This window comes from Lonchura striata, chromosome 4 (assembly GCF_050655825.1).
Source record: "Lonchura striata isolate lonStrDom1 chromosome 4, ASM5065582v1, whole genome shotgun sequence".
In the NCBI taxonomy this organism is placed as follows: Eukaryota; Metazoa; Chordata; class Aves; order Passeriformes; family Estrildidae; genus Lonchura; species Lonchura striata.
In genome coordinates, this window is record NC_140706.1 from 12,754,081 (window position 1) to 12,774,565 (window position 20,485).

General features: G+C 38.5%; 1 protein-coding gene across 2 annotated transcripts in view; it reads right to left on the minus strand.

Moving 5' to 3' along the window:
• Positions 1-2,602: 2,602 nt before the first annotated feature.
• The window catches only part of STK32B (serine/threonine kinase 32B), a 161,323-nt gene continuing 143,440 nt past the window's right edge, over positions 2,603-20,485 (minus strand). For both annotated transcript variants that reach the window (XM_031504578.3, XM_085577686.1), the window contains exon 12: positions 2,603-8,639. In XM_031504578.3, the coding sequence (XP_031360438.1) occupies positions 8,501-8,639 (139 nt within the window). In that variant the 3' untranslated portion in view covers positions 2,603-8,500. The remainder of the gene's footprint in view (positions 8,640-20,485) is intronic.

Consider the following 20,485-nt stretch of genomic DNA (forward strand, 5'->3'; position numbering starts at 1 on the left):
TAAACTATGGCTGGAACAACACGAAATTTGTTTAAATACATTTTTTATGTCTAGTCTTGCTGGTTATTTTAAGCAAAACACCCTTATTTGGGAAGACATAATGCAACAGCAAAACGTTCTCAGACTCCAAATATTGGGCCAGTGTGTTTTTTCTGTCTCCTAGAAGCACTCCCTTCTCTCCAGCCCACTCCAAATACATTTCAAACTCTTCTGGCAGAAAATCTTCAGCTCTCAATTCTCTGGAGAGAAAACAAAATTTTATTTTTTTAACACACTTGTAACTGTGTGTAACATTATGTCTCATTATACTTCAGCACATTATTTAGCTTGGAAGATTGAGGCTTCTGCCATCCATGGACAGGAAAAATCTGTTTTCTATGTTTTAACTGTTATCTAATGTATGTTTTCCTGTAGGTGTGGCTTGTCATTTGTAAAGGGATATATGTATCCAAAAGCTTTTGATGAACATGGGGAAAATGAACTATGCCTCACAGCCACCCTTTTTAATTATAGATTAATATGTGTATACTACGTAATGAGCATATATAGATAAAGATCAGAAGGATGGCTGCTTTATTTTAATGGAAAGAGTTTTGGAATAAATGTCTTTAAGAAAAACATAAGCATATTTTCAGCACCTTTTAAATCTTGTAGCATTCATTTTTGAAGTGATTTAAACAGTTGATAGGAAGTGAGAAAATTATTTTTGAAGGGTACTAAATGGAAAAGATTTAATTTGGTCTTCTCAGCTAGTACAAATAAATATTCCTTCTTCAAAGAGAAAAAATATAGTCAATTAATTGGTTCATGCATATGAATGCTCTTCCAGAACAGCAGGGTTGTGTTCCTGCTGTAGATACTGACTCAGGAAACCAATAATCTTGGTCCTACCAAGAAGAATGGCAGCACTACTCTTGGAGTGGAAGGTGAAAATCAGTATTGGCACACTCAAGGTGGGAAGGAGCAGTCCCAGGAGGTAAAACCCTTTGCTGTGGTACAAAACATGCTGAAGCTGTGCAATAAAATACCCAGAGCTTTGCCGTGAATTTAGATATTGTGCATACCCACACTTAAAAAAAAAAAAACAAACAATGTTAACTCCCTTTTCTCCAAGACCCTACAGTATTATGAAACATGATAGTGTGAAGTATTAGCAACTTCATAACTTCATGCATCTTAAATATGATAATGCAGCCTCATATCAATAACTTACAGTTTACAGGGCAATTGTAAACTGTCACCATAATTCACACAGATTTTCCCAGAGAGGGGCAGCACAATGTCTGAGAGACACAGAAATCTTCATTTGTGTGGGAAAACTGAAAGTACTGTGAGGGAAAAACAGAAAAATATGTTTGTGGTATGTGTTGCCAGGGGAATATTTGCTTTTATAGAGGAGAAAAATTACAGTGAGGGTAATATGAAGTAATGAAGGATCCAGAAAAGACTTATTGTCTGGACCTATAGTCTTCAAAATAAAAAGAAAAAGTTGAATAAAAGACTGTTAATGTGATGTGGTATTTTTTTTTAATAAAGTTCCCACAATTTGTCCTGTAGGATTCAATATTGCTGCTACAAGCTTTAGCAGATAAATTATCTTGAAGAAGATAATGAGAAGAAGGTAATGAAAGTTAGTGCTATGGTGTGAGAGCACACTGTCAGTAACATGCATTTTCTCTGATTTCTCTGCCCACACTGTGTGGTTATGCCTCCCATTTGTAAAGAAAACCAAACCAAACCAAACCAAACCAAAAAACCACAAACTATGACACTTACTAAAATAGCTGTGTCTATAAGATGGGGAAAACATTTCATAAATCTCTTCAAAATGTATGTTGAATCACAAGACAAGCAGCCTTTCCTTGTTTTATTGGCTGCTCAGTACTAATATGTACCTCTGAAAAATTAACATTAGCTCAATAATGAAGAGGAATGATGCCTACAGGAAACACTTTGAAACACTCTGGTGGACTTGATGGGGCTTCAGAAGACTCTAAGCATTTCCAAAAGCTTTAACTCCTGGAGTTTGTGTAACAACAGTAAGAGAGTAGGGGCAAGACCAGGTGTTTTGGGTGACAGCTCATGGCTGAGGTGGGGATGAGTCTGGGGTGGTGTTTGACTGGGCTTTGGAAGGGCAGTAATTGTCCTGTGTCAGAATGCTGCTGATCAGAGTGGTTTTTGGTGCTGCAGTGCTCACATGCAGATGTTTCCACATCTGGAGCAGTGAGTGCCCTGCCAGACCTTGGGAAGAGCAGGACTTATGGAGAACCACATGGGGTCTTGACAAGGGGGTGCAGAAGCAGCAAGCCAGCTCTGTTGCCAGCTCTCCTCATATTTACATACTTCATTTCACCTCTCCACATCTGCCTTCAGCTGGATGCTGCAGATGCAGTGATCTTCTGCTCAGCAGGAGGAGCTTGTGTGCCCCTGCTGCCCTGAGCCTGAGGATGAGGCACAGGCTGCAGCTGCTGGTGTTACTGCAGCCCTTGCTGTACCCTCCAAGATTATAATGCCTGAGGCTTTGGATATAAATGGGAAATGTATGGCCTTAAAGGAGAGATTGAACATAACTGAATGTAGAAAAATAATCCATAAATCTGCATTATATGGGTGCTTGTTACATTTATTAAGTTGATTTCACTGTTGCCTGCTGCTCTGAACACTTTTTCCAGTTTATCCCTGGTGTCAAGGTATATTTTACAAAGCTAGTTCAAATTGTAAATTCATTGCAGTAGTGTCTGACTTACCTTAATATGTGGATAAAGCATTTATTATGATAGGACTCAGGACTTAGAGCAGACTTAGAACATTCTCTCATTACTAATTAAACACAACAAAATTGCCTCAATACCTTTGCACAGAGGCTGGAGAATATTATAGTCATGACAAAACTGTGTAGAAAAGTCCTAATTAAATTGTATAGTACTCTTGCAAGAGGGATTTTTCAAGTACAAAATTATCACTGTGGGAAAACTGCAGGGCTGTATTATAGCACACATCAGAACAATGGATAGTAAGAAACAAAAAATTCTCAAGAGCACTAGTTCAAACATAGTTTTGCCTATGAAAGTGTCTGTGGCTAAATCCGATTCCATTTAAAGGGCACTGGTTTTACATAACTCTGTATTCTTTGGCATACATTTTGCAAGGACTTACATTTTGTGACTGTTCTCAGTTGTGTTTCTTTTAATGAATATAGAAAGTTATAGTAGTTTTATTATGCCTGCTTTGTTATTTTTAATGGACTTAAAGAAATCCACAAACATGGAACAACAAAGCTCCCTGCCCTATATTACAATTTTGATTCTTTGGAAGGACTCACGGGGACAACTTGGCAATGTGGTAAAAAAAATTGTTTAATTGATTAGATGCATTGTTCCTTTCCAATTAAAAAGGACAAAAAAGGGAGTTTGTGACTCTGAGCCAATTTCATTGATGTATAGAGCATAGCTAATATCAGTCATTGAAGTTCTGATTGATTGTAGCATGTGTTTTCTCACAAACATGATTATAGGAAGCTCATTTGCATTGCTAAATGAAAGCTAAAAATACCAAAACATTTTTTCCCTGCTGGCCAGAGCATAGCTGATTCAATTACTAAAATACACATAAACGAAAGTAACTACTCTGATGAAAGTTGAGATGATGAAGCACAATGTGCATAAGAAATCGGTCATTTAGCTGGTAGCATGCTTGTCAGAAGAAGAACCACAAAGGTCTTCTTTAAAAATCACACCAATCTATCATGGAAGTTTTTGGGTGGCAGCAGAAGGATCTCTAAAACCTTTACATTATCCCTTATACAAAAGTTATCACAGGATGTGTTGGTAGCTTGTGCTAAGGGAATGAACTGCAATGGATATGTAAGAAAAAGTAATTCCTGCTGTCCCCAGCAGGACTGATGGGCAGCTGCAGCAGCTGGAAGTTGTTGTCCCTTTTGCTGCACTAGAAGGCAGAGTCTGAGTAGCCCAGCACTGCTGACAGGGGAGTCTTTCCTTCCTTTGCTTATTAATGAGACTCTGCATAGATGGACTCACTTCTTCATGGAGGAAATCTGGGTCAAATAAATAAATAAAGGATATCATTTGCAGGGCAGTGGTTTGTTCCAGGTCTCCTTTGGGGCAGGTGCCAAAGCAGCGAGTCTAACAGAGACAGCCTATTAAACCTGTAGCTTTTTTTTATTAATACACTGAATATCTCCTTGCTTTCCAGCTCCCACCAAAACTGTAAATGTTCTTGTCCAAAACCTCTGAGCTTCTCCTATGCTGGCAGCCATGTTTTTCACAGCAGAAGTATTGGGATACCTATCCATGTGGAAAACAGAAAAAACTTTGGGTCTAATTCAGCCTATTTCAGTTTCTCCATTACAGCATTATTTAAGTTTAGTTTAAACAGTCAAAAATCAGTTTGAAAATGGCATCACATGTTCCTACAAGCAGAAAACATCTGAATGACTGGATCGGTGCCTATTATTTCCTCTATAATGTACTTAGCTGTCATTTTAAATAATGTGCCTAGACCTACAATCAAGCCCCCAAGTCCCCCCAGATCTACAGGAAAATCTGGAAATATTACATTAATAATTTTTGTCAAGACTACAGATGAAAGGAGCCATTTGTACTTTATGACAGTTGATAATTAAACATTTACAGTACTGTGCCAATATTTAATACACAACGTAGAAGGAGAAAACTGAACAGAAGGTAAATCTGGCAGAGTTTAAAGTGGAGTGATGCTGTGGGAATGTGCCTGTGTGATAAGAACTGCAGCACCACAGAGCAAGAGGCACTGCAATAAACAGTGGCAGCAGCAAACTGTTTTTCCAGCTGTGTAAGATTTCTTTCTCTCTTCCCTGGAGCAGAAATGAGAAAAACATTTTTATCTTTTAAATGACTTGCAGAAGCCAGATGAGATTTTGGGAGTCAAAATCACTGTCCATTTTTGCAAGACTATAAACTGTATAGAATGAGTGCCAAGGAGTTTCTTCTGGTTTTATGACTGCCCTGCTTTCTTTTTTTCCTCCATCTAGCTGAGTATATTTTAAAACCTTCTATGTCTTAGTTAGGACTTCCCCATTTTCATTTCTGCTGGAATGCAAGACAAGAGTATATTTGTGTATTTTCTTGTCACTCTAATACCTGTTCTGCAGTTAAGGATGAAAACTGTTTAACATCTCTTACTCCTATTCAATAGATCAGAAATGATCCCATATTTTCAAAAGGATTAGACTGCAACTCAACAAATTTGTGTCATCACAAACCAGATTCATCTGACTAAATGTCAGTGCACATGTGCATGTCCACATCTGAGCTGTGTGCATTGATGTTTACTCCATGGAGGCAGAGCTACAGGGAGAACCATCTGCTAAAACAGACAATCAAGACAGGGAAAGTTCATCACATCCTAAAAGCATTTTTTTTTCCTTTTTCTTCTCTATATTTGAGCCCAGATCTGGCTAATTCATTTTTACTTTTTCTCAAGTAGGAGAGACAAATCTGAAACAATCATTTCTCAGGCACTTTCCCAGGCTTTGTGACTTTTCTTTTCGTATGTGTTCTGTCCCCACAAATCATATTCTATTAAAAATAGCTTCTCTTTGTTTTCTTCTGCACCATTATCAGAGCTACCCATGGGAAAACAGATCCTTACAGCTATGCTGGTCAAAAGGAGAGATGAAATAAGAGCATAGGTTTTCCAGAGACATGGGGGTCCATCCCTAGGAACATTCAGGGACATATTGGATGGGGCTCTGAGAACCTGATCTAGTTGAAGGTGTCCCTGCTCACTGCAGGGGAATTGGACTGATGACCTTTAAATGTCTCTTCCAACCCCAAGCATTCCATGATTCTTTGATTCAATATTGATCTCCATGGTACAGCTGAGGGCATTCACTGATCTGTGTAATAAGTTGACACAGATAATTATATGCAGCATAAGGTACAGCTTGCAGTCAGTGGAAGTGCCATGGACTATGGATAAACCTGATTGGTGCCATGATTTCCTTTTTTTTTTTTTTTGCAAGTAGCACAGTTTGGGAAAAGATCGTGTGGCAACAAGCGTGAAATTAAAGTGTCTGAGTGAGCTCGCGTTCATGCACAACACTCTATGCAAATATATTTAAGCAGATGCAATCTATTGAATAACCAATCTCCTCTCAAAAACAGCTTAGTAAAGCACTGGCAAAGACACCCAGCAAGAGACAGATAAGGCTGCAAATATTTGGTAGAATCCTGCTGCTAATTAAATTCTATCTGCAGTGACCTCCTCCAATTTTTAATGCAGTCACTGATCTTGCACTATGTAGCTCTTTCACTGCACCACTTCCCATTCCACAAGCCCAGGCTTCTTGGGGGCTGTGTGTGCATTAGCTGGAAGTGCAGCTGGACAGGAAAGGCTCTGCTGACCTGACATCTGCATGAGCCACATCTGGGGAAGTTCCATCTCAGATTTTCGCTCACCAGTTTTGGTGGTCTACGGACTCAAGGCTGGGAAGATGGCAGTAAGTGCACTCTTGGAACACGTCTTTTGGTTTTGTATCATCCAAAAAACATCTGATTTGGGTGCTAAAATATGTGCCAAAATGCAGTAGAGCTGTAAGAGTAGGACATTTCTTCAAAAATGCCTTCCCAGCCTCAGTTAAGATGCTAGCACAATGGCATCCTATGTGGTTGATGCAGAAAATCACCCAGAGTAACTCTTCTTGCTCAAAATAACTGCAATCAGCAAAAAATAATCAAATGTGTAATTGCCTTTTCCCCCTATGTTTTGCCAGTTGGAAAATTTCACATGAAAAATCTCAGTGAATTACTGGTTCTCCTTATAAACACTCCATGGCTCTAATCTATATCATCTGATACATCATGGATCCTGCAAATATTTACTTATAAAATTTAACTAGTAACTTTAATTTCTGTGGGATTATTCAGATAAATAAAGTATTTTCTTTCAGATCCAGATCAAGGTCCAAGATCACCATGCATTTTGATTGGAACAGAAAAATAGGTGTTTACAGAAATAATCTGAAATCTTATCTACTTTGGTCCTTCCCAAGTGAAATGGATATCAAGGGAAAAAGAAAAAAAAAAGAAAGGATAGATGGGAAATAGTTTATTCTGGGCAAGGAAATCTATCCTCTTATGACCAGAAAAATATTGCTCCTTTGCTGATGGTATGATTATTTCAGTCTATGACCAAATTAAACAAGAAGACCAACACCATGCTCATGATAGGCATAAAATCTTTACCTTTGTACATTTGTAAACTATTGTTGATGATATGGAACACCATATCATTTAATGGAGTGATAAAAATGTGTATTTGAGAGTTGTGACCAAAATTACATATAACATGAAACAAAATTTACAATAGATTCAATTACAAAGAACTTTGTTTTTTAACAGATAGAACGGAAATTATGCCGTAAAAATAGGTTATTTCAAAGAAAATATTTTTCACTTCCAAAAACCTAACCTGTTTGTTCTAAAAAGTTGAAATGAAATTTGCTTACAGGTGGTAACCCTTCCAAACAAAAGCACAACTGGACAGAATAAACATGCATTTATTATCAAAATGTGGATGTACAAGTTGTAAAATATCATAAATGTTTGGAATTTTGGCTGCAGTTTAAAATAAAAGGATTTCATGTCAGCAATATTTTGACGAAAGTAGGTTTCTTTCTATTCAAGATATTTCTATCCAGAATAGATCCATGAAAACAGAGACACGTGTAACTTCTTAACATTTTATAACACCTAGCTATGGATCTGAGCAAATTCTTAATGTTTTTAGCTCTCCTTACTAAGCTGCTTTTCAACTCTGGCTCAGTCAGCCCATTGTTACAAACAAAAAGGTTTTTCTCATCCTGCATCCACTAAAGTCACTAGCAAAAATTTGACTTGGCCAGGGTCACATCTTTTACTACAAAGCAGAACACATGATGTTAAAGAACAATGTGAATACACTCACACTGCAAATTTTTCAATGAGTTTCAGGTATTTAGATGAAATTATTCAGTATTTGATGCATTTGACACTACATTAATGTATCTACATCATGTACATCTTTTATAAACTCAACAGCAGGTGCTTAGAAACAGCTGTGTCCAGCAGTTTCACAAAATTTCAAACTGGACCATTTTAATTAGCAGAGAGACTGTGGGTAATATTAAAGCCTTCATGATAAAGCTGACCCCAGTTGTCTCTCACAAATATCCAGGAATGTGGCAAACTTTGAGAGGCTGCCTAATGAATTGTTTCAAGTTTTCTTCCAGGATTTTGAAAACAAAAGTCACACTTACTTAAAAAACTGTATTTTGCTGCTGATGGTAATTTTTCCAGTGGCAGAGCCAAGAGGAGAGCAGAGTAGCACATGGAAAATCTCAGCCAGTGTGCCGTGTGGGTTGGTCCTTGGGCAGGGATCCTGTTTTGGAGGGTCAGGGGTGCAGAGGAGGGGTGCAGGGAGAGCCTCCCCACCCTGGGTTTTGGAGCTGGGCTGGGGCTCACTAACTGCTGCAGCCCCTGGTGCAGCCGTGTCCCAGCAAATTGTTGTTCCTCCCATCCTGGAGCTTCTCGTGCCTCTGAAGAGATGCTCTGCTGTCAATGCTGGAGGTCTGTCCACTTGGATCCTGCTGTCTTCTTAATCTGCCAGGGGTTAAAAACATGGACAGAGCTGTCATGTGCAGGTATCACAAGGACAGGTGCCACCTGCCCTGTGGATAGCCACATCCTCCTGGGTATAAAACATTCCTGCACCATTTCACCTCTATTAACTGTTGAGCTTTATAGCTGCCATTTCCTCTAAAAACTGATGATTGCTTCCTTCTAAATATGTGTAATTAGGTCTTGGAGAAATCCTGCTGCCCTTAAAGCCTACCATAAAGAGCCAGCACAGAGGAGAGTGCTTTCCCTGGCTTTAGCACCTCTGCTCAGACTGTAGCTGGAGACTGATGAAAGCAGCTGACTGGGGTACATCAGCTGCTCCCCTCTGTTGTCCTACAACATTATCAGTAACCTTCATCAGTAAAAGAGATGAAAAACATGAGATGAAAGTATTTGCAGTATTCCTCTTTTTATTACTTCATGTTATCAAAGACTCATGAGTGGTTTTAAGGAACATCAGCAACAAACCCTATGCTTAGAGACTGCAAAGTTATCTTCTTTTGACATAATTTTCTAGAGAACAGCAACAGCCCTAGAAATACCTGCAGCCCCCACCATGTTATCAAAGAACTTCTCAACACTTCTGCTCAACAGCGATCTCTGTGATTTTACTGTGATTCATGTAACATTCAGTATTTTCTTCCAAACACTGTGTAAATACTTTCAGGAAGATGTAAAGATTCACGGGGAAGTTCTGTGGTGGGAATTTTTTTTTTTTTTAAACATGAACAGCTACTGTTTTGAAGGATTTTTTCTCTGACTGTTTCTTTTTTCAAAATGGGAAATAATATTCCTCAAAAAGGCAGCAAGACTTGTCACCTGAGACATTATAGAAGAGCTCTTTGTTACAACAATTATAAAAGGTATATATGCTATACTCCAAAAAAACCCCCAACTTTGCAAGCAATATAGAATTCCTAGAAAATAGTCATTAGTGGAAAAACATGCAAAAATCAAATTTAAAGTGTCAATTTCAAAATCTTAAATGCTTCCAGGTGGCATAAACAATATGGAGACACCATACTGAACACTCAGAAGAGAATGAGATGGGACATGAAAATACTGTAATTAAATAGATGAATAGGGGAAGCTATTAAAGCAAAAAAAAATGGGAACACTGTGTAAAAGGGCAGACACATTAAATGAAAAGCTGTAAGGCAGACTGAAAACAACAAATTAGAGGAACAAATTGCCAAAAGCATTTTTGGTTAAGTTTTTCAAGTGCACCAGAAATTCAATGGATACCATTTAGTCTATACGTCAATGTATGAGTGAATTATTAGAGAATAGCACAGAAAATATGAGTCCCTAGCTGAAAAGCCAATTAGTTATCTTCACCAATGTTCATGACAAATGAGGAAGATTCCTTTCCTTGTGAGAAATTTGTCCATTGTCTCCAGTTAAAACATCAGTGAGACAGATTTAGAACCAGTTGCTTAAATTAATGTTGGCAAAGCATCAAGACAATAGATTTTCACCTTAACGACTCTAAGAAAATTACAATTTTTGCACAGCTGAGTGGAGAGTGTAACTTACTCTTCAAACTGCCTTGGCACCATGGGAGACAGCAAATGTGATGACTTTGGTTGTTTGTTGTTTTGGGGTGTTTTTTGTTTGCATGTTGGTTTTTTTAACAAGATTTTTTTTTTTTTTTAACAAGACTTTCAAAAAAGGTCCAAGAGACTGGCAGGAGGGCAAGAGATTTCGACTTGGGAGTCGGGAATTTAGGTACTGGCACAGGACTAAGGTGTTTGTAGGCACTGAGAGAAAAGGCTGCAGTACTTGGAAACTCAAGTTGCAAAGTGTGGGTGGCAAACCTTGCAAACTGCTAAACAATGGAGTGAGAAAAACTTTGGCTCTATAGAGATATAGGGAATCATTTCATTGGTCTAAGACATGCAAGTGCTTTCTTCCTGGAATTGTATATTTCCTTTGTTTGTAAAATGCTGAAAAAGAAGGCATTTAATTCGCTGCTCAGTTTAAAAGGAAAATAAGAATTCTCTCAACATGAAGCAAGAAAACACTAATTTTTAATTTTTATTTTGAGAACTGGCACAAGGCAGAATGCATGTGAGGAGGACAGAAGAAAAAGGAGAGATATAAAGCCCATGCTGAGAGCAAAAGATCCCTCTGGCCAGCTTCAATTTTTTCACTCTCTACAGAGTTGGTTAATAATGCTGATTTATTTCCATTATTTTCTTTTATCCTGTTCCTACTCCCAGGTGTACTATTGAAACAGAATATGGGGATTTGGAAATGCTAAAGAAATACATTGTTTTAGCAGCGCTTCACTGTATTCCCTTTTCAGACATTTTCTTTCTTTATATCTAGATTCATTATGCATATTTCAAATTATCAAAGTAAGCAATAGGTTATTAACCTGATGATGAGGTAAAAAATTAACTGCTATTTAACTCTTTAATAATTTATCAATTACTGTATTCAGTTATTAAAATTACATTAAGGATTTCACTCTAGGGGTTTATTTATTTTGGGCATACAAAAACCTGCTTACCAGTGTACCCTTGGGGCTGGGAAACTGGACTAAGAACCAGGAGATGCTGATTCTGTTTCCACCTCTGTCACCCTTTGGACAAATTGCAGCACATTTCTGTGTCTCAGCTTCTCTCATCAGATATCAAGGCAGCTGCTGTCAAGAATGATGGAAGCTGAGAACTTTGTGTCTCTAAGTGCTGCTCTGTGTCTCACAGGCCTGAATGAAACAAGGAATTTCTGTCTGGTGTCTGTGATAATTATAAAAGAAGGTGGCATGTATGACCAACCAAAATTTAATTGCATTGCATTGTAATTATGCCTGTATGCATTACTGAATATATAAAAATACAAAAATAAAGATAACAGACTGACTAAAACCTAGCATAGAAAATAAATTATTGAACAGAAAAAGACTGCAACAACTATGGCAGGACAGAATGAAAACCACAAACATTTAATGAAAGCAAGTAGAAAACTTGGGACCAGCGGGGAATTGCTTGCAGCTCAGCTTTGTTCTCTAGATAAAGAAGAATATTGAAGATTGTCTTTAGGCTGCATAGTAGGATAACTTCAATGACAAAGAATGAAAAGTTGCAGAGTCAACATAACTGTCAAAATTGCAGATTTGCTAAGACTAAGCCCTCCTCCCGAAAGCACTGCAGTTTCAGAAAAAATAAAATAAAGCAATTGGTTTGTATTTCTTTTTATCTCAAAACTGCAGACTCAGGTCAAGACATAAAGAAATACATGTGCACAGTCTCTTCAGTTAAAATATTGGACAGTTACAGAAGTGAAATTTCTCTCTTTCTGGTACATTCTTGATTCCTTGGTGTCATACCCTGAGCACTTTTCTGTCAGATGTTCTAAGCTTTTAAAAAATGTGAGTACCTTGACAAGTTTCTTGTAATCATGGCAAAATAAATGCAGCCTGGGCCATTCTGTTCAAAAATGACACTAGTGCAATAAATCATTTGTAGGAAGCTGCTCTCCAGTGAATGATTTGCCTTTAAGCTGATGCAGCTACAGGCTGTGATAAGTTTTTAAAGCCCAGGGAGAATGAATGGATTGATGGAGACTTGCGGTGGATCTGAAGCAGGTACCTGTTGGCTAAGAATAAATAATGAAATGACCAGCTATGGATGACAAAGTGAACAAGTGGCTCAAGTGGATATAGTCATATGGAACAAAAAAAAAATCTGCAGGGAAAAGAGGATGAAAATAAGTTTGGACAGTGTCTGTCGAATTTATTCTATGGCAGTTCTGTACAAATACATAAGTAGTCTCAGAGGCAGTTATGCTGGGAACTGAGAGTGGTTCTGCTGAACAAACAAAGAGTTCTCCTTCCCTTCAGCATCGGTCCATGCAATATTGACAGTGTGAGACACAGCATTGCACAGGCTCCCAGCGAGGAAGAGAGGCTGCTCCAGCCACTGCAGGAATGCATCAAAAACAGAAACTGAACCTCCAGTCTGATCTTGGTTTTGTCAGTATTTCTGGCAAAGACAAAGAGCCTGGGTGAGCCATAAATTGGTTTTTAAGGTTCTTATTTTCCCAATACTCAGATATTACAGCAGTATTCCTGTAGCATTGATTTCTGATACTGGATCTTGAATCTGATATCAGTCAGTGAAGGGAATTCAGAGGAGAGGGAAAAAGACAAGGTCCAAACCCACTAGAGCAGTACAGAGCACTGGCACCAGGCTTTGCAAAACGTGGCTGCTGTGCTTGGGGAGCAGTGGAGGCTGCTGCCCTGCCTGTCACTCCTGGCTGTTTGCTGGTGTGTGCTACCACCTCTGTGCAGCTGAAGAGTTCCTCAGTGGGTCTTGCCAGGCTCTCAGGGTGGAACTGAAGCTCAGAAATGCAAGGAGATGTTTCAAACTGTGGGCCTGCTCTCTGCAACCATGAGAGGACAAAAGAGACTTTCTACTGACAAAAGAGAACCCAAGCCAGGCAGAGCTGCCCCTCCCCTGAGACTCCCACACTCACCACATCCTAAAGTAAACTCTTTTTATTATGAAAAATATGCAAGTGAGTTTGCCAAAGTTGCAAATCAAGTGTCCTGAGTGTGGAGGAAACTGAACAGTCTGAGTGGGAAGTGGATTTGCTTTGCCATTTCTAGATTTAGCATTTTACATTGGTTTCTTGATATTTCATTTTGCTGGAGAAAACAGATGCTTTTGCTTTTGGTCTGGGGGAAAAAAAAGCTTAATAAAATGAATTTTATTGTAGGAAACAAAAGCCTATTAATGAAAACTTTTACATCCCTTGGGATAAGTCCTGAGGAATAGATAAATCTGTGGAATATTTATCCCAGTTATTCTTCACAAGGGATGGGGACTGAGATTAGAACAGATGAGGCATGTCTATGCTGGCTTTTTGAAATTCATGAATCCTGGAGGACACTTTGCTAAATAATCAGAAATCCATCTCAGTTCTATGATTTAGCAGCTACACAGAAGTGATGCTGATGGCTTGTGCAGATGGCCTTGATATAAAGCTAATTCTGAACATGTTGGAATCAGAGGAAAGAAAATGACTGCTCTGTCATGAGGAATGACTGTGCTCAGGAAGGAACAATTTCATCTACATGTCTCTGACCATGTCATGTGTTTTGTCTACTGGACCACAGATACAGCAGTCACAAGGGGATTTAAAAAAAGCAGTTAATGTCCTTATGTCCAAATCCCATATTTTTAGAATTGGTAAATAACATAGCACTAGAAACTTTTCATTCTCAGTAGAAAAGATCTAGCAATGACATTTTGTGAAGGACTTAAAAGAAGATGGAAAGGCACACAGATAGGCACTATTTTTTATATCCCAGCCACAGAAAATAGAAACCTGAAAGTTATGCCATATAACTAAAATTGCTGGATATTACTATGTTAAAAAACTTCTGTCCAAATAATTTTTTACAGATGATATAATTCTGCAGAGGGACTCCACAAAGTAAGAAGATCCCAAGAGTGGCAATGCCTCACAAGGATCCTGTCAGAGCTGGAGACACCCAGCATGTCCTGCCAAGATGGGAGCAGGTTGCTAAGATAGCCAAGGATGGAGTGAGAGATATCTTGGCACTGAGGGTAGGCAAGATGTCAGTTTGGTAGCCACCGCTCTTTCCCACTGTTTGTTTCTAATTTTAATTTTTATTCTTTGTGGTATTGATGCATCCAAATTTGTTTACAAATACAAACAAAAAATGCCTGGATGAATAAACCACAACTGGACAACACAATCTCTTCCTCAAGCTGGTGACTCTTTAACTATTCCCACACCATCATTGCCTGTCCCTGAACACAACTAATTTGTTTGGCTGATAACTAATCACTTTTACCAAATGGTCCAGAAATTGCTTCCTAAGTAAATGGAAGTAGTTAGCAGCTGGTTATTAAAACTGGCTTCAATGCTTGGTTCCACACAAAAGATGAAATGCTCAGCCCAAAGTTTGTAGCATTTGTGGCAGTCTGAAACTCCACAAACTATATTCCCATCCATCTCCTTTATTTCCAGCCAAAAGGTATAAAAAAGAAAACTTAATGGGACATTGGAGTCTAACTGTGTCAATAAGAGTTCCTTATTGTGGAATAAGTACAGACTATATCTCTGTGTTACTCACATTTTTAAGTGGTTTTATGTAGAGAAACATGTTCCAGAAAGAACAGAAGTATTCGGACTGTGAGTATTCAAAAGGACTCACATTGAGTGTGATTAAAATAATAACCACAAAGCTGCTGGGTAGTTTGAACTTTACATGTTGGTATAACCCTCATGAAAAGGGTTATGTTTTGGTTCACATCTCAATCCTAAATAATAAGTGTTCAGTGGGAAGAGGGTGGTTGACAGGTGGAAATTACTGATGTTGGTCATACCAGCTCATTTTCTGCATCAGCTCACCCAGCAGCCCCAAAAGGACTCTTCCCTCAGCTTGGCACTGAGGGAAAATGTTCACAGCACCCACGATCTCTCTCACGTCCCTAAAATCATGCAAAACCTGATCATTTATAAAACCCCTGTCTAACCTTTACTGCAGCTCATGCACTTCAGTAAAGCAGACATACTGCAAAAACAGGGCAAGGTTTTGGCAGCAGAATGTAGGTCCTGCAGTGCACACATCTTTTCAAAAATAATGGGCTGTGTGCACATGCAGCTCACACTCCACTTTGAAAATTTCACCCATTATTTTTCTGCCATCATTTTAATATCAGCTGCAGGCAATGATTGTGAAAATACTGATAATAGAGTGTGACTTCTGGGACAACAAGCAGCTTGGCTTGTCTTCTGCTTTCCTCTGCAGGGCATAAGAATGGACCTTGATAAACAGTCACTTAATAATTTTCTGCCTGTATGTTTTGAGGTTTCTCTTATAAATTGGTCCTTGCTGTGTTCTATTTTTGTGAAAATGGAAGAAGCTGGCATTTTACAATTGTAAATGAGTTTCACTCTTTCTTTTATCTCCTTTATTCTGCTCACTAGCTCTCTTGTGCCAGGTTTTCATTCAGCTATATCTTTTATTGAAAGGGTGAAATAAAGAAGGAAGAAATGAGCAAGGGGTCCTGATAAAGTTATTTTTTGACTGAATAAGTATATTGGGAAAAGTGCTTTTACTTTTCAAAACAAAATAGCTATAAAATTTGTCCTAAAGTACTGAAAATTCCTAGATTTGCTTAAAAAAAAGTGAGCAAAAATTAGCCTATAAGTTGATCAGAAATTCAGACAATTTGCTTAATTTTCACTTTCATTCATAAAAAAGAAAATAGCAATTTTTTTCAGTGTAAATCTTAAGGAACAGAGTCAAGTTTGTCCAAATCCAATTTGAAAAGGTGTGCTCTAACTTCATAACAACCTATAGCAGAAATAATTGTTAATCCTGCTTAAGTTACCTGGTAACCTGAACATCTGACCATTTCCTATTTCCCGGTGGTATCTGGGAGGGTTCTCATGACAGGCAGCAACTAGAGCACTGCATGGGAATGTAATTCCTGCATTTTAGACATTGGCTCCACCTGCTCCCAAAGGTAGGGATCAATGCCTGGGAGCTGAGTGAGTGGCACAGGCTGCCTCACATCCTTCTGGCTCATCTCTAATCTGCAAACCAGAGCTGCTGTATTCCAGCTGCTTGTTGGGCAGCCTTTGGTCTATGATAACCCCTGAAACTTGAAGGGATTTGCTTCAAAGAGTGATTTTGGCCTGGGAAAAATTGGGCCAGAAACCAATTGGGCAGTATGGAAGACTGCCTGCATACGGCCTTTGAAAAATAGGTAGAAAATGCAGGATAAGGAAAAAAAAGAAAAGGAGTGGAAATGAAGGAAGGAGAGTTAAACACTTCAAAAATTATGAGGGATTCAAAAGAATCCCAAAAGAATTGAATTAATTAAACTAAGTAATGATATAGCTAATTAAAACTATCTCAAAAGACAACTGTGTATAGCTAATTTCCTTTTTGGTTTGTTTATTAAAAAATCCCACTTTACACCTAGCAGATGAGCAGAAAGCATGGGAGAGTTAATAGTGGGCCTCTTCTCTTCTCTTCTCTTCTCTTCTCTTCTCTTCTCTTCTCTTCTCTTCTCTTCTCTTCTCTTCTCTTCTCTTCTCTTCTCTTCTCTTCTCTTCTTTTTTTTTTTTCTTTGTGCACAGAGTGATCACAGAAGTCTTTTCAGGCAAACAGGAATCATTGAAAAGTGCATGAATTTTCTAAGCATTTCTGAGTAAACAAGGAAGACACATCTTGCTCTGTGCCAGAGGAAGCCTGGGGCAGACCAGTGCAGAATCAAGGAGCTGCTGAAGCAGAGGCAACACTCATCACTCAGCAACATCAGAGCTGAGTCACACAGCCCCTAAGGGAAAATTAGTCTGTAAACTAGATAATTTCCTCTTGATCTGGAGTTTGTGTAGAGACCCAGTGTGTGCAGAGCAGCTTTAAATGGAACACAATCCTCCCTGCTGAGTTACAGCAAGTGTGTGTTTTGGGAACCCTGGGTCCAAGCAGCAACTCCATCTAACCACTAGCCAAAAGTGGATGTCATGAATCTTTGGCACTTCCTTGAAAATGTTTGTTCTTGGTCTTGCTTGTTCTTGGTCTCCTGCACCCATGGCTGTGGACATACAGTCGAATGCAGCTGCCCCACAAGTGATGATTTGTGCTGCATGAGATGCCCTTGACTACCTGACACAGAGAGGGTGGTCAGACCACAGAGCACCCGTGCCTGCAGAACTGATGTTTAGAAATTATCTAAATACACAAATGTGGGATGGATTTTATACCAGCTAACTGCAGACAACTGGAAGATTAGTTCAGACTCTCTCTAAAGGGTAAATAATGTCACCAAGCTAAATTAATTACTTTGGGTCTAAGCATCTAACATATGTGCCACAGATCAATCTTGAGAGATACAAGTCTCTCCTCTGAGTACTAAAGAAGCTTAATCTAAAGAAATTATTTTAGATAAATTAATTTAAAGGCATACAGGCTTGTTGCATCTCTAGAAAAACTCCTTCCCTCTTTGAGAAACAGATTCAAGGCCCTTCTTGTTTAGTAACTCTGCAAGCTCACTACAGACCATACTGCTTAGCAGAGCCAATTTATGTCTGGATTAAAGCTAATTTGCACCCACACAGTTCAGGTGAGCAGAAATTGAATGGTCCCATCAGTCTGTAACACAGCACAAGGTGATAAACTCTGTCAAGAGCTGGGTGATGAAATCACCAACAAGAACAGGGGTGCCACTGCCTATTCATCCATGCAGATGTGCCTGCAGTGTATTCAGGCTCTGGCTCTGCCAAGAATGGCTTTTCTGCATGACTTGGTCTAGATCTTGAAAAATACTTGGTCATCTAATTCCCATTTATTTCAGATATCTCTGAAAAAACTTGTGTACAGCCTGTGGGTAGGAGTTTTTCTCTGTCTAACCACTATTTTGCTCAGGCTGTCTTTGACCCCAAACATGCTGTCTTGGTACTGACAGCTTTGATAGAAACAGCCAAAATCTCAGGTCTCTTTTCCTAATACACTGTGATGTATGTGTTTGGATATCTCAGTAGACTACCAAGTAATTATTAAAATAATTATGTTTTAACTCCATTTAAATTTAAATGAAGGATTTTCAGATGAAAAGTTATGCTTTATTACAGCTGAATGTGAAAAGTAAAATTCTGGAGACAGTATCGCCATATAGCACATATGTCTTCTTTTACCACTGACACTCATGGCATTTACTCCCACCCTTTCCAAAAATCCTTGGGGAAATATTCTTAGTTTGGATAATTGCTTCAGGTTGATGGTTCCTACTGAGTAATTACACTCAGTAAATGGCTGTGAATGTAATTTTCTATCAACCAGCAATTTATAATCAAACCTAGAAGGCTCAGGTGCACATACAGCGTTAGTGACATGTGAAATACTGGGATGCAGAAGGCAAGTGAAAACTGTATGGGTGCTATAGTATGTTGACCTGTACTGTCTTGAGATCTGAGGTTTATCCTGGGATTTGATAAAGCGAAATAAGTAGACATGAAGTACATAAATGAAGACTTCAAATGATGTGCAGTCATTTAAGAAAATGTGACTAAACCAAGTGATTAACACTAACATTAAAGCCAGGTTCAGATGAGTAAAATAGGTGTTTCTTAGAAGTGGGCTATTGTCTGTTCAAGACCAGGTGCATCCTAATCAATGTCTGTCTTGTTTTATATATATATATATATATATATATATATATATATATATACACATGCATACTTTCATATGTACACTGGTACATATGTATATTTTACTGTTCAACCCTTGTATGAAGACTATATGAAAATGGAAACCTTGTGAGCTGTGAAAAGCCTTAAATGCACAAACTCAGGAATTCCACCTAACAGAGATTCCCCTCTCTCACAGTGGCCCATTTCAGACACTAGGGCATGCTGTTGATGAAAAAGCTAAGTGGAGACAAATGTCTGCTGTGGTATATTCCCCTCACTTCTGACATTTCCAGATCTCCTGAACCAATGAGTACGTCAGAACCTTCACATCTCAAGGACCTTGATGGATTTTTCCCTATGAATTTCTCTAATCCTCTTTTGAATATTTTTCTATGTTTAACACCCAAATCATCACTCAGCAACATGCTGCATTTCACAAAAAAGCATGGTTGATTTTCCTGCTGCCAGATAACTTTGTGACCTTGGGTTACCACAAAGAGTGAATAATCATTGCTTAGTCATCTTCTCAATAAGTTTCAGAACATGTTATTATTTCTCCTGTTTCTTTCTTTTCAATTGCCTCTTCTCTGAGTTTAAATTAGTTCAAGTTTATTAAACGCTTCAACATGACCCATGTCACCCCCCTGGTCAATCCTGTTTTTCTTGAAACCTTTCTAAGTCCTTTTTAACCTTTTTGAGATATGGAAGCAGAGCTGTACACAGAATGAAAGATGCAGGTATATGTATATGAACATATATTTATCTGTAGTTGATTTTATCAGGAACATATCAATACCTTTTAGTCTTCCACCTTCTTCCACTAGGCATTGTGCTGTCCACAATCTTTTCAAACCCTCCCTTCTTCATAACTGGATTTTGAGTCTATTATCCTAAAGGTAAAATTGAGATTTTCTTCTTCTGACTGTATTCATATTTATCAGTACTGAATTTGAGCTGCCATTTTCCCACCCTGCAACTCAGAACCATGCCTATCAGTATTTAATGCAGCTCTTTTCACTCAGATTTAGTTGTGGCTGCTCTGGTATCATAAGTGACCTTTGTGACCTCGCCATTCACCTTCCTTTCCAGCTCATCTATGAATGTATTCAACAGACACATGGACATCAGAGTGACTGGCAGGAATAATGTTATCTCATCACTGGCTTGTTTCTGCATTGCTTCAGCAACTGGACACAAATTGCTTTCTTAAAACAGGACAAGGAGTTCAGTCATCATGACTCAGTTTATGGAGACTCATAACAAGTGAAAATTTATGTTAGTGTGGGACATAAACAGAGATGAAGGCAATTACCTCATGGAGGTAATTCCCTATGGCAATGGAAGAGTCATGACCTGTTATGCAGCCTTTATTTATCACAGATATAATTTGTCCCATGTAACCTACTTTAAAAAAAGAATTTTGGTACTCAGAATTATACACTTGTGCTTCCCCTGCAAAGTCTGAGATGTACAAATGAAAACTCTTCTTTCCTCTGCCTGTGAATTGACTTCAAATTAGTTTTTATTAGATGTATTTGTGTTTAGTTTTCTGTAAATAGAAACCAATTTCTGACCTCCAGTGCTGAGGATCTCATCTGTTACCCTGATCCTTCCAGGACCACATTTCAATGTGGAGAATGTGCTGC